This window comes from Mycteria americana, chromosome 1, assembly GCF_035582795.1.
Source record: "Mycteria americana isolate JAX WOST 10 ecotype Jacksonville Zoo and Gardens chromosome 1, USCA_MyAme_1.0, whole genome shotgun sequence".
NCBI lineage: Eukaryota > Metazoa > Chordata > Aves > Ciconiiformes > Ciconiidae > Mycteria > Mycteria americana.
The window spans coordinates 80,913,024-80,926,381 of NC_134365.1; the positions used below are offsets into that span (position 1 = coordinate 80,913,024).

The following is a 13,358-nucleotide window of genomic DNA, read 5'->3' on the forward strand; positions in this document are numbered from 1 at the left end:
TAGAAAGTGACCTCTACAAAGATTTAGAAGAAAAAAAATATTTTGTCCTTCAATTACAGTTGTTGGAGGGTTTTTTTGTTTTGGTCGGAGTTTTTTGTTTGTTTTGGGGAAGGGAGGGTTGGTGTTTGGGTTTTTTCAGTTGTTTTGTTTTAAATCTAGGCATATTGAAGTGTTTACTCCTACTGCTTTAACAGATCATCAGTATGGAAAAAGTTACGAGTTCACTTTACCTTTGATCTATTTCATTTTTCTTCTTGTAGTTTCCTCTTCATGTAAAGTATTATGAAAGAGTGCAAGAGTATGCAATTGTCTAGTTTTGATCACTGAGCATATTACTGTGCCTATTTGGAAAATACAAATACTCTTCTAAAAAAGACCAACTGGCTTGACAACAGTGCATTATTCCTAACTAACAAGAATCTCTGTCTCTCTGGCTACAAGCCAAATCAAAACCACTTTGATTGTGTTTTTCCTCCCTTTTCTCTCTCAGTTTTGGGATGGTGGGTAGAATGCGCATGAGCATTACATCTTTTCTTGCATTCTTAAATGGTTTTAGAATCTAATAAAATGAAACTAACGCTATCATTGGCTCCAATTTATAAGTTGTAAAGAGGAAAAGCATAAATCCATCCTTCTGTTATTTCCAAAGCTGGAAATATAAGTAATGCAAAAGAATCTTCTTTCCTGTTTATATATTGTCAAAGGCCTATTGAAACTGTGTAAGGAAATAGTCAAGTTCTGGTATTTCTATGAAGTTCAGGAAAGAAGCCATCTTTTACAAAAAGACTTGCTTCTTTTGGATGAAAAGACCCAAACATGCAAGTTCAACAAATTATAACGTAAAGAAGCTGCAAGCAGCTAAAACAGCCCTCATCTTTCCAAAGAAACAATGCATTGATTTCTCCCACCAAAAAGTTGACTAAAAAAATATGTGAAATGGCAGTACAATAGATTATTTTTCTTGCTTGTTCAGGAAAAAAGAGATAGTATAAATAAGATCTATACTACAGATAAAAAAAAACTATCAAAAGATTACACAGCATTAAGGATATTCCATTAGTATTCCACTTCAGGAGACCAGTCTCTTTATCACAGATGGCTACCTATGGGGTAACCTCAAGCTAGCCATTTACATAACATCACCAAAACCACCACTGAATTTAGCATTTCTGGAAACACAGCTTTGTCCCAAGAACAGAACAAAAAGATTATACTGTAAGTCACATCTCGGGACTGAAATGAGAGCTGAGAAGAACTAGAATGGGCTAAGCCAAAATACAGGACTTTTTAAAACAAAAGTTCCCTGAAGGGTGGGGAGAGGAACCCTTCTGTAAATTTTCTGGTTAAGTGCTAAAACATGTCTCAAATTGTTAAGAATACAGTGTATTGATTTCTCTCATTTCTTCTGCTGTTTCAGTAAAGCATAAATACCAACAATGAACAAAGCTCCAAAAAACTCTGCTACTTGACACTGCAAAGATGCACAAGCCTGTCCACAGGCAGCTGATGGCCTTTCACGCAGATTGTATTGGATTTTACATTAGAACTTCTCAACTTCTGTTCATCTTCTGCACTACTGCCAAAATAAGTTTCTAGTACTTTTTTTAAATGTCTGATGATTCCTAGTCATTCACAAACCAATATGAATGCAATTTCAGAAGTGCAAATTGTTTTCAAATCACACTAATAGAAAGAGAAGCAAGTAATGCAAGATGGCTTAGGATAACTTCGGTAATAGTACCATCGCTTATTTAAAAGCATTCAACAAACAAGTAGTAGCAGAAATGTTAGTATTTGTAATTATTTTGTTTTAACAAACACTTACCCTCTTGCAGGATCTAAGGCAATTGCTCTGGGTTGATCCAATTCTTGCCAAAACAAAACTTTTCTTAGTGATCCATCTAAATTAGAAACTTCAATCCGATTTGTTTCAGAATCTGTCCAGTATAATTTCTCTCCCAGCCAGTCACATGCCAGCCCATCAGGTGACAGAAGTCCAGAAATGACCACATTTTGTACACTCCCCGATTTATTGAATTCTGTTCGTTTAATGGCTTCTTCACTTACATCACTCCAGTATATCAACCCCTTTACAAACACGAAGTCCACTGCTGCTGCGTCCTCTAAGCCACCCACAATCACCGTGGCGTTCTCCTTCCCGTTTGCAGCATCCACCAGTCGCAGATCACGTCGGTTCGCGTACAGCAACAGTGGGGCAGCTTTAAATGGGAGAAATAAGGGATGGGGGGGACAGATGCATTAACACCACTCATATTAAGTATAACTTGCACTATGATGGTGCATCAGGCCATAACTACTAATTTAAGAAATTTTTAAAAAATAAAAGTGGGAGGACATTTTGAAGTTTGACTAAAAAGTAGCGACTCAAAGCCTTTCAACAGTGCTACAACTCAAGGTGGTAACTTCATAATGGGCAGCTCATTATTCTGGGCTGTGCATTATTAAAATAAGATTAAAGAAGAAGGGAGAGAACAAAGAAAAACAGAGGTCTGAAGTGCCCAAATGACACTTCTGTTCTGTACAGAAGGATGCTTAAATAAAAATCTAAAAGACAAGGGTAAAGCAGTTTTCTAAGCACTCCGTGCTGGCCCACCTGAGCAAAGATTCTTTTTTTTTTTTTTTTTTTTTAAACTAGAATTTAGTAATATACACCCCACTTCTATAAAAGCATAATTCATGTCAAGCTATCAAAGCCATCTGTGTGTTGATACTCTCCAAAATTATGTATCTCGGACATTTTACATATAATACATACAAATACAAAATTAATTGCACAGCATGAGATCAATGTTGTTTTAGAGTGTTGACATTGGTATGAGGAGGTAGGGAGAAAAAGTAATCTACAGGAATGAACAACACTGAGTTCTTTCAAACTCAGTTCTACCACTCCTGTTTAGCTGTCTAACACAAAGCCTTTATTTTATATGCTTTATTTGCTTACTCCATCAGTTTGCACAGTCGGTCTGTATATTTTTCATACACAACACCCAACATGACTAATGAAAAGTAGTAACCATGAAAACAGATAGTTTCTTAAATGTAATATGGCTGGTTAATTGTCCTTAATCACAAGTTATATAAAACATTATGAAAATTCCAGCCTCATTCCTACTTCAACAAAAGGTTAAGAAAAATACTACAATTGTATAAAGCAGACAATCCCATTCTTTTAAACCCACTATCAGAAAACATTTCTACCTTTCCCCGTGTTTACTCAGGCACTGTAGCAACAGAGCTGTACAGCAGCATTTAGATACATACCATGATTGGCACACTAAACACTCCTCTACCTGTCACCCCCCACAAATTTAACAAAAATCTTGCAGATTTATTCATGAGCACAGGTGGGCACTTTAAACTTCTCTCAGGATATATGTCCTAACTGAAAGGCTTATACTTAACAGAACCAAAGATGTGCACAGTTGAATAATGTCAAGGGCTACACTGCCAGAACTGTATGCCAAGGGCATACAGTTCCTTGTATGAGAAACTCACACTGAAATTAGAAATACTAACACATACTTCAGAAAATTCAAAAGCTAGTTTCCAAGATCAGACTACTCCCCTCATTACCACAAAACTGTTTATCAAAGACACTGCCACATGCATACTGGGAGAAGCTGAAGGAACTAAGAAGTTTCTTAATCTACCTCCAAATAAACAAGTTCTGCTATTTCTGCTATGTATCTTTGGAAGCTTTTTACTTTCTTTGTCGTGGTTTAGCCCCAGCCGGCAACTAAGCACCACGCAGCCGCTCGCTCACTCCTCCCGCGGTGGGATGGGGGAGAGAATCAGAAGAGCAAAAGCAAGAAAACTCGAGGGTTGAGATAAAAACAGTTTAATAGGTAAAGCAAAAGCCACGCATGCAAGCAAAGCAAAGCAAGGAATTCATTCACTACTTCCCATGGGCAGGCAGGTGTTCAGCCATCTCCAGGAAAGAAGGGCTCCATCACGCCTAACGGTTACTTGGGAAGACAAACACCGTCACTCCAAATGTCTCCCCCCCTTCTTCTTCCCCAGCTTTATATACTGAGCATGACGTCATGTGGTATGGAATAGCCCTTTGGTCAGTTTGGATCAACTATCCTGGCTGTGTCCCCTCCCAGCTTCTTCTGCACCTGGCAGAGCACGGGAAGCTGAAAAGTCCTTGACTAGTACAGCAACAACTAAAACATCTCTGTATTATCAACACTGTTTTCAGCACAAATCCAAAACATAGCCCCATACCAGCCACTATAAAGAAAATTAACTCTATCTCAGCTGAAACCAGGACATTCTTCCCTTTTTTTTTTAAACCTAAATTGTTTAGACTGTCATCCTAATTTTAGAAACACTGACTATAAATTGATTTATGACAATCTTCAGATAGAAAGTTACCGAAATGGGGGGAGGGGGGAAGCTTTATTGTTTTTTAATAATGCTAAATTTGTATTCCCCTCCTCCAGAAAGCAAGTCATTATTGTGCAGCAAAACATTCAGTTTCGAGATCATATTTCCAGGGAGAAGGGGTAGACTTCTTTAAATTAGAAAGCAGAATCCTTATATTAAGTAGGTTTATTACCTTACTTTGCTATCTCCTTCCCTTCCTTGCATAATTTCCCACCCCCTAAAGATTTAAAATTAATTACAGTAGAGTTTCTTGAAGTGGAGGTTGCTTATGATGACTGCATTTTTCAGAAAAAAGTATTCAATAAACTGAAAGTGATAAAAAATAGAGATGCAATAAAACCCTCTACTTTTTAAAGCCTGCATACAATTGTAACCTGAAAAAATCTAGTTAATAGCCAGCTCAATGTCATCTAGTGCACCACAGGAAACTGTGCAGCCAATTGGCAGAGCTCTGTCTAATAAGACAGCATGCCCAGCATTTGAAAAAAGGTAAATCCATGCACAAATGAGTACAGGTTCCATTATTATGTGCAACACGGAGCGAGTACCCATGCACACAGCATGCACTGAATTGGAACACCAGGCATGTGAAGTGTAATCACCGAGGCCTGAAGGCACTGCTGAGCCTAACACAACTCCACTGCATAGGTTATTCACTCCTTGCTGGAGCTCAGATCTGGCTGAGGAAGGACTGGAGAAAATGTCCTTTTCATGAACGATACAAGTTATTTGAATGACGGCTCGGAAGAAACACAGCTACGCTTAGGATGTGTAGTTTCATGCAGATTGATTCAAAGCCGCCACTTGTAACGCATTCTGCAGGGCTGGCAGACGAGGATATTAAGCTTTCCAATTTGTTGCGACATTCAGGAATGAAGCATGCATCACCAAAATAATAAAAACCAGGTTTGCTCCCCCACCCCCTTCAACCCTTCCCAGAAAACATGAAGGCTTCAATATCATATAAAGCCCAATTACTGAAGTTGGCAGCATTAGTACCTAGTATCATCTTTGCCATTTACTTGACTCAAACAGCAATGCTAAAAGGAAAATTGTGGCAGAAGATCCCATCCTGCCCCACATAACTCACTTTAAAAGAAGCACAGGACACTGAAAAGACAGCTTTCTTGAATAATGCAGTTATGAACTGTACTAATAGCCTAAGGGAAGAAGTCCAAGAGAAACTCCTTTCAAAGCTAGGTAACTATTTCGCAGTTTAAGTTATAATGGGGCAGAGAGATACAACTCTGATTATTTTTTTTTAAGTAGTCAAAGCTGAACTCCTTATATATGTTTCTATTTCCCTTTCTATAGACATCATAAAAATACATATTTTAACTGCAACAAACTATAATACATTGAAGAGAAGTACACATTTTTAAAAGTAAAAGAAAACACACCCATCTTGGAAATCAACAACTGAAACAGCAGTGAATATTACCCTGCCCTCTATCACCTGAGAGATCTATAATGTAGTTTATTCTTCTAATTAAAAAACCTGATACAGAGTAAAAGCTGTGCTTAGTTATAAAATAAGCTTTTTTTGTATCCATCAGCAGGAACAAACATTTCCTTAGAGAACACAAAAGTTACAAAAACTAAGGTTTAACACATTTGAACTGCAACAAAAAAAATTTAAATCGTAAGAAACGCCTCCCAATAGCAGGTCACTGAGCCTAACTGCTTCTTAACTCTGATATTCACATAACACCTTCCCTAAGCTTACCACATTCAATATTAAAATCCAGCCACTGCCTTTTTTGCCCTAGCTTTACAACTAGAATTTTACATCAGCATCCTTCTCCTCACCAGCAAACTTCAGTTCTTGTACCAAACATTTCTCTTGGCTACAGGTCTTGTCTCTCTCCCTAGCATACTGAAAGTTGCTAATCCCCAAGATACTTAAGTCAGGTTTCCCTAACACTTGTTTACTTAAGTCTTTGTACATCTGATTTGTAAGCGTCTGATACTGGCTTAAAAATGCTACAGCCCACAGGATGCAAAGTGATGAAGCAACATAAAAAGATCACTTTACCAGCTAAAAATGTTCTTCAATTTTTTTGGTGTTTAAGTGGCTACTTTAAGCTGCCAGAATTTGTCCCACTTTTCTTTAACTAGTCCAGAGGCCTTTTCCACAAGGTCCCACTTGCTCCCTTTCCACTTTCAATGATCCATGACACCTCTGGGTGCCACGAGGTCAGCGTTACCTTCAACATGCTCATTCTCTTTCACTGACGTAGAATTTAGCCTGGTTAAAGCACTTAGCACTGTCTCATTTTACCCAAACCCTTTTTTCTCATTCCCAACTGCCAGCAATGCTGTTCTACCCCCTCACTTAGTTAAGGGCCCCTCCCCAAGCTGATTCAAATCATTACGTCAGTGAAAGGTTTGACTGGGTTCGCAAGTTGAATCAACTCAAGAAGTGGTCCAGCAAACTCCAAAACTAACATAAGGCAAGCAGCAGGGAGTTGGAAGGGGGAGCAGCTCTCCCCCCCTTTCACTGGCAGCCTGCCAGATCTGCTCAAGATGTGACTGCAGCCACATCCTTTCTCCCCAGCTCCACTTCCAGCTGTCGGTTCCCGACCTCTCTTTTGCGTTGGCACTAGCACTTGTCCCATAACACAGCGAGACAATGCAGGGAGCTAAGCCAGCAGAAGGCTACCATGCTCTCCCAATACCTGCCAAAAAAAGTAGTTTTAAGCCAGCCATCATCCAGAACCAGTTCAGAACAACATCAGATAAACCTAAGTCCTAGCACACCAAGGAACGGGAAGACTGCATCAGCTTTGACAAGTCTGTTGAACCAGTTGCTTGTGAACCTCCAGTTTAGGAACAGGACCTGCCAGACTAGAGGTAGCCACCATAAATTGTGGCAACCTGCCCCAGAATCCCACTGTGGCCCAGCCAGTAATACTGGGCAACCGTTCACATTGTGGAAAGAAATATCCATGCAAGAGTCCACTGGTAAGAAACCTATGGATTGTTACATTGGCAGATGATGTCATTGAGCTGGGAAGAGAAAACTCCCCGTCTTCTAAAAGTCTTGTTGAAGAACACTGAGCATCTAAAGGTGAACTGATACTGCCAAGCACACTGCCACAAGGATGGCAAACATGAGGACTGGAAAAGAGGAGATGCAGTGATGAGATGTGCCAAGCAAATACACACTGTCCTGGATGAGCCACAGTAAGCATTAAGGAATGACACGCACCCATGTTCAGCCCACAAGAGGAGGAAAAACAGATACTGGGGTCAGTTCTTTATCAATGATCTGGACAAGGGGATGGAGTGCACCCTCAGTAACTTTGCAGTTGACACCAAGCTGGGCAGGAGTGTTGATCTGCTTGAGGGTAGGAAGGCTCTGCAGAGGGAGCTGGACAGGCTGGATCGATGGGCCGAGGCCAGTTGTATGAGGTTCAACAAGGCTAAGTGCAAGGTCCTGCACTTGGGCCACAACAATCCCATGCAACACTACAGGCTTGGGGAAGAGTGGCTGGAAAGCTGCCTGGTGGAGTTGGTCGACAGCCAGCTGAATGGTTGGTCGACAGCCAGCAGTGTGCCTAGGTGGCCAAGAAGGCCAGTGGCATCCTGGCTTGTATCAGATATAGCGTGGCCAGCAGGACTAGGGAAGGGATTGTCCCTCTGTACTCAGCACTGGTGAGGCCGCACCTTGACTACTGTGTTCAGTTTTGGGCCCCTCACTACAAGAGAGACATTGAGGTGCTGGAGCATGTCCGGAGAAGGGCAACGAAGCTGGTGAAGGGTCTGGAGCACCAGTCTTATGAGGAGCAGCTGAGGGAACTGGGGTTGTTTAGCCTGGAGAAAAGGAGGTTGAGGGGAGACCTTATCGCTCTCTACAACTACCTGAAAGGAGGTTGTAGCGAGGTGGATGTCAGTCTCTTCTCCCAAGTAACAAGTGATAGGACAAGAGGAAATGGCTTCAAGTTGCACCAGGGGAGGTTTAGATTGGATATTAGGAAAAATTTCTTCACTGAAAGGGTTGTCAAGCATTGGAACAGGCTGCCCAGGGAAGTGGTTGAATCACCATCCCTAGAGGTATTTGAAAGATGTGTAGATGTGGTGCTTAGGGACATGGTTTAGTGGTGGACTTGGCGGTACTAGGTTAATGGTTGGACTCAATGATCTTAAAGGTCTTTTCCAACCTAATCGATTCTATGATTCTATGAAATGGGCAGAGATAACCAGCAAAGAGCATTAATTGCAACCTCCTCAAAACCATTCTATGCACAAAACTCCTTGTATATAATACAATCCTCCCTGCTCCCAAGATGTCCCACAGAGAGCCAACACAAGAATGTAAGAAAAACTCTTCTTGATGGACACAAGGGTCACGGTACAGTCAGTTGTGAGGACTCTCCCTTCACTCCCCAGGTTTCAGATTTCTTCACCACTGCTTATGCTTATAAGAAATTATGTATATTTGTATTTTTCATTGCGTGGTTTGGAGGAGCAAGAAGAAAAAGATTTGTCAACAGTTTTGACTTTTGGTTCCTACCCCTCATGCGGGAGCAGAGGTAGAGCTGCAATAAGAACTCGAGACTTCATCAGCCTTTGGAAAAATGTAAACGAATGCCATGTTTGTAGTGAATTTGTGTTGTCATGGACAGTGGAGGTAGCATTGGGAATAAAAGCCTGGGAGACTTGTATCAAATCAGAAGAGAGGCAAGTTGCAAATGAAAATAAACTTCTCCAAAAAGCAGGGACCCAGCCTCAATAAACTTATACAGAGTTGGTTTATATTTAAAAAAACAAACAAACAAACAAACAAAACCACCACCGGGAAATACGTAAGAGTTTCAGCATAGCAAGCACCAGGCCAGGATTTTGCACTAAGTGCTCCATCACAGCACCTCTCCTGATTTATTCTACACAATCGTTTTTACACAAACTAATGAACTGACATACCAGTAGTCCCCATTCCACCTTCACTGTGAATGGAGAACTCTTCTCTCTGAACCTCCTTGTTCTCACAAACATACCTGCAGGACACAGCAGGCAACGAGGACTTTAGTAAACAAGCATAAGGCAGCCCAAGCTTGTCAAAGAGGACCTTTTCTCCTCTTTTCAGCTAACCTAAAGCGTATTCCACATGCTAAAGCCACCCAAGGGCTGTTCAGATGGTAACTCAAAAGGTCATAGGAACGGTCAGGCTTGACAGTGAATAAGATGAGTAAAAACATAAGTGCAAAAGCAAAGACACCAAGCAGCACCAACGGCACTGGGATTCTGCGTCAAGCCTCTACAGTTAGTTTTGCAGTCCTTTGGCCAGATAGGAGCTGTGGAGACCAAGACATCCTGCAAGACTAGCTGGTACAAGGGCAGTAAGTCATCCTTTAGCCTGCTGAATAACAGGAAAAAAATTCTCTTAAAGAGCTAGATGGATGGAGGCAAGAGAACAAGAGGGGGGAAAAAATGGAGTACAGGGAAAAATAGAAATACCAGATCCAGGCATAAAAAGTCAGACCTGGCAGAGTATAGCAAAAAACACACAACTGAATGTGTATTTGTCATGACTGAATACACCAAATACTCCAGCATATCACAGGCAAATAACTTTCTGAATGGCAGGCATTGCCCATCAAATCATCCTGTTGGCAACAGAGCCATAGAGCCAGCAGTTGATGTTTTCCAAATTATCACAGCAAGTCTCTTCTCAGCATTAGGTAGCACACTCACACTGATCCACTGTCTCAGCAAGGGAAAGGTGACTCGGCTCATCTTTCTGTAACATTGACTCTCCTACTCTGAAGTTCTTTCCATTGCACTCTCATGGGGATAAACCACACTGACTGGCAGCTGACATCTTTATAACTTAACATGCTGAATCTACCTTGCTGACAACAGCCTAGGATGAGCAGAGAGCTATGCTCCCTGGTCAGGCATCTGCTTGCAGCTGCACTGCCATATAACACTACCACCTTCTTCCATTACCCTGCTGCTTACAAGAGGGAGCCACAAAGTGGCAAGCACCTGTCAGCAGCACAGTACACTTTCCTAGGCCACCAGCAGACTCTGAAAAGCAGGAAGGCTCAAAGGGATGTGTGACCAAGTAGCACCATGATCTATACTAACATCTGCAGGACTTCAACATTACACTTCCCATTTCCTCAGGTGTCCTCATAACCTTCATTCAACACTCTCTCAATTTCTCAAACAGTTGTCAGAATAACACAGCACTGCAGGTGAAGTCATACCAGTTCCACGCGCCTTGGCAATACTTCCCTAGTTCTACTGGAAACATCCATGCTTAAATTGATACAATCTGTTTAATGAAAAAGTTAGTATGCATGTAGACTGCTGCAAAGCAACTTCTGTCTGCAAGGTATGTTTCTGACAGTTCTCCCAAGCACACACCTTCGCTCATGCAGAAAAAGAAATCTTGTTTTGCTATACTGCTCCAATTAAAGTCCCACATCTGAATAGGGATATTTTGCAACCCAAACTTGAAGCCATATGATGACAGATAAGATGACCGGATCACACTGAAACAAAACACTACCCTTCACACCTTCTGGTGTCATCATTTCCTACAGAGCTTCTAACAGTAAGAAAACAAACCGAAAGCCTCTACCATATCCCTCACGAAGCTGTTGAAAGACTGTGCATTGCTTAAGTCCCTCCACTGGATTAGAGCACCAAGACACAACACTGTGATGCTGTGACAGAGAGAGCCCATTTCCCAAAGCCTAAGAAGGCTAAAGGCTGCAAGATACACCTTGTACACCCTGGCAAGCTGAGACGGGAATGCTCCAAAGTTTGTTGCTACTCTGGAGCCATCACAGTTCATGAGCTGCTCCAGCCTGGACAGCATGCATGTTTGGGGGTGCACAGCCAGTCAAGAGTGGCCTGGGAGGGCTTGCCCTCAAGCACCACTTGCCTCCATAGCTGGACAACCCCAGTTATACTGGCAGACAACGCATGGGAATAGTCCCAGCCAAAGGGTTTCACCCAGATTGCTAATAGGTCCATGTGGACCAAAAAAATCCATACCCTGAGCAGCAGCATGCTGGTTTACCTTCAAACTAACAAAGCCTTTTTCAACATTGACAAGAAGTTCATAGGCACTGAGCTACCCTTAGATGACTTTCAGCAATCTACCTGAGCTGGCGTGCCTAGTACTTAAAAAATATTTCTTAAGCCTGTCAGTTTGCCTCACCAGGTAAAAGATAAACCAGCTTTTTAATTTATTTATTCTGTTTTGTGGTTGGGGTTTTTTATTTGTTTGGATTTTCAAAGCACTATCAGGAAGTTGCTGTAAAGCATGAACATAGACTTCAGCACAAAAGACTCCAACTGGAGGACAGAATGACCCATAAAACAGAAAAATGTGCCAGCATTGATGAGTACACCACAAAAGTAAGTGACAGCCCTCAGCTGAGACATAATAGTGGGACTGATTTGAGGTACAGGGTGTGGGGTAGCAGCAGTACTGCCTTGAAGGCTTATCACATTTTCATCCCCACTTCTCTGCAATTCTTCAACATATCAGCTATCCAATGATTTCTTTGTGGCATACTTTCGACCAAGCTTGCTGAATGGCATCTTTGTCCGTTCATCCATCATAACAAATATTAAGAATAAAATAAGCCATACCTCCAACTAGTAAAACAATTTCACAGATTTTGTTTCTCATGTAGGTAAAATACTTTCTTCAAGCAATTTTGCAAAAATATGAAGGATTCACATTGAACCAGAAAATAATTTTGTAAGAAAATTGAAAGAAACTACTCACAGTGCAAGTTTAAAACAACTTTCCATCAGCCAAAGGAAAAAAGTTCTCAAACCAAAGTTACACTTTAAACAGTCAAATTCTTAAGACTATTAAGTTCACTACAGACTAATAAAATAAATAACAATTCCAGTTCAAATGAACAGTTAGGGACTGTTTTTAAAGGATAAGGAAAGATGTGCGCAGACTTCAAGAACTTTGAAAATTATTGCACATCTGATTTTTTTTGGAAACACAGTTGGACCTACGTGATCTATTTTAATTTTTTAGCTCTCAAAAACACTCACATCCCAGCACTATTAGTGTCAAATCTTCAACAGGCTTACATTAGATTAATGACACATGAGAAAAAAAAAGGAACAAAAAACAAAAAAACAGAACAACACACACACACATACATGCAGGGTCCCTTGAAAAAGGTGAACAATCTGGTCCTTTTCATATTGAATATGACTCATTTCTGGTAATCCAAAAGAAAAACAAACCAACCCATAAACACAAACCCACCCAACTTGGAATTATTTTACCTACGAATTTTACCATTACCTACAGGGTAAAGACTAACTGTTGAGCCTCAGTTAAGTTTCTGAGTTATTAGAACACCAATGCATTTTCCAAACGGGCATAGTAAGAGTCACTACAAGGTTTACAAATTCCTACTCTTCTATTATTATTAATATTCCTACTCTACTAATCCATGTGTGGACAAGAGGATTCTTGGATTTCCAAAGTGCTAACACTTTAATTAACACTAACACTCTGAGTACAAGGAAGAGTTTTATTCACTGCTTTGACAGAACAATAAAGGAAAAACATCTGAAATGCTATGATACCTGATGTTTGTTACCTTCCACATACTCTTAACTTCCAGAATTCAAGCAAACACATCGGCCACCTTCCAGAAGCCTGAACTCTTTGGCAACGGACAGGGGAGAATGCTTATTACTGAGGAGTTCTGGAGGCATAAGTAGTTTTAAAAAAACAAAACAAAAACCAAAAAAAAACCCAAAAACATATGAACTATGTTTTTCCTCTGGGAACAGATGGGGGGGAGTAAGAGGAAAAATATAAAGGAGAAAATTATGTTTCGGTATCATAGAGAAGGAAAACAAACGATTTCTGATTAAGCAAAATTATATAGCTAGTTGATTAAGATTTTCTGTCTCAAATACGATTACTTTTCAAATCTGACATCAAG

General features: G+C 40.7%; 1 protein-coding gene across 3 annotated transcripts in view; it reads right to left on the bottom strand.

Moving 5' to 3' along the window:
- The window catches only part of LRP6 (LDL receptor related protein 6), a 130,205-nt gene that overhangs the window by 110,284 nt on the left and 6,563 nt on the right, over positions 1-13,358 (bottom strand). The window contains exons 1-2 of one of the 3 annotated variants that reach the window (XM_075507897.1): positions 9,337-9,377; positions 1,826-2,219 (exon numbers count right to left, since the gene is read on the bottom strand). The exons of 1 other annotated variant lie outside the window; for it this stretch is intronic. In XM_075507897.1, coding sequence (XP_075364012.1) covers positions 1,826-2,219; positions 9,337-9,349 — 407 coding nt within the window. In that variant the 5' untranslated portion in view covers positions 9,350-9,377. Of the gene's footprint in view, positions 1-1,825; positions 2,220-9,336; positions 9,378-13,358 lie in introns of those variants that run through there. One more of the 3 variants, XM_075507888.1, reaches the window with a different exon arrangement.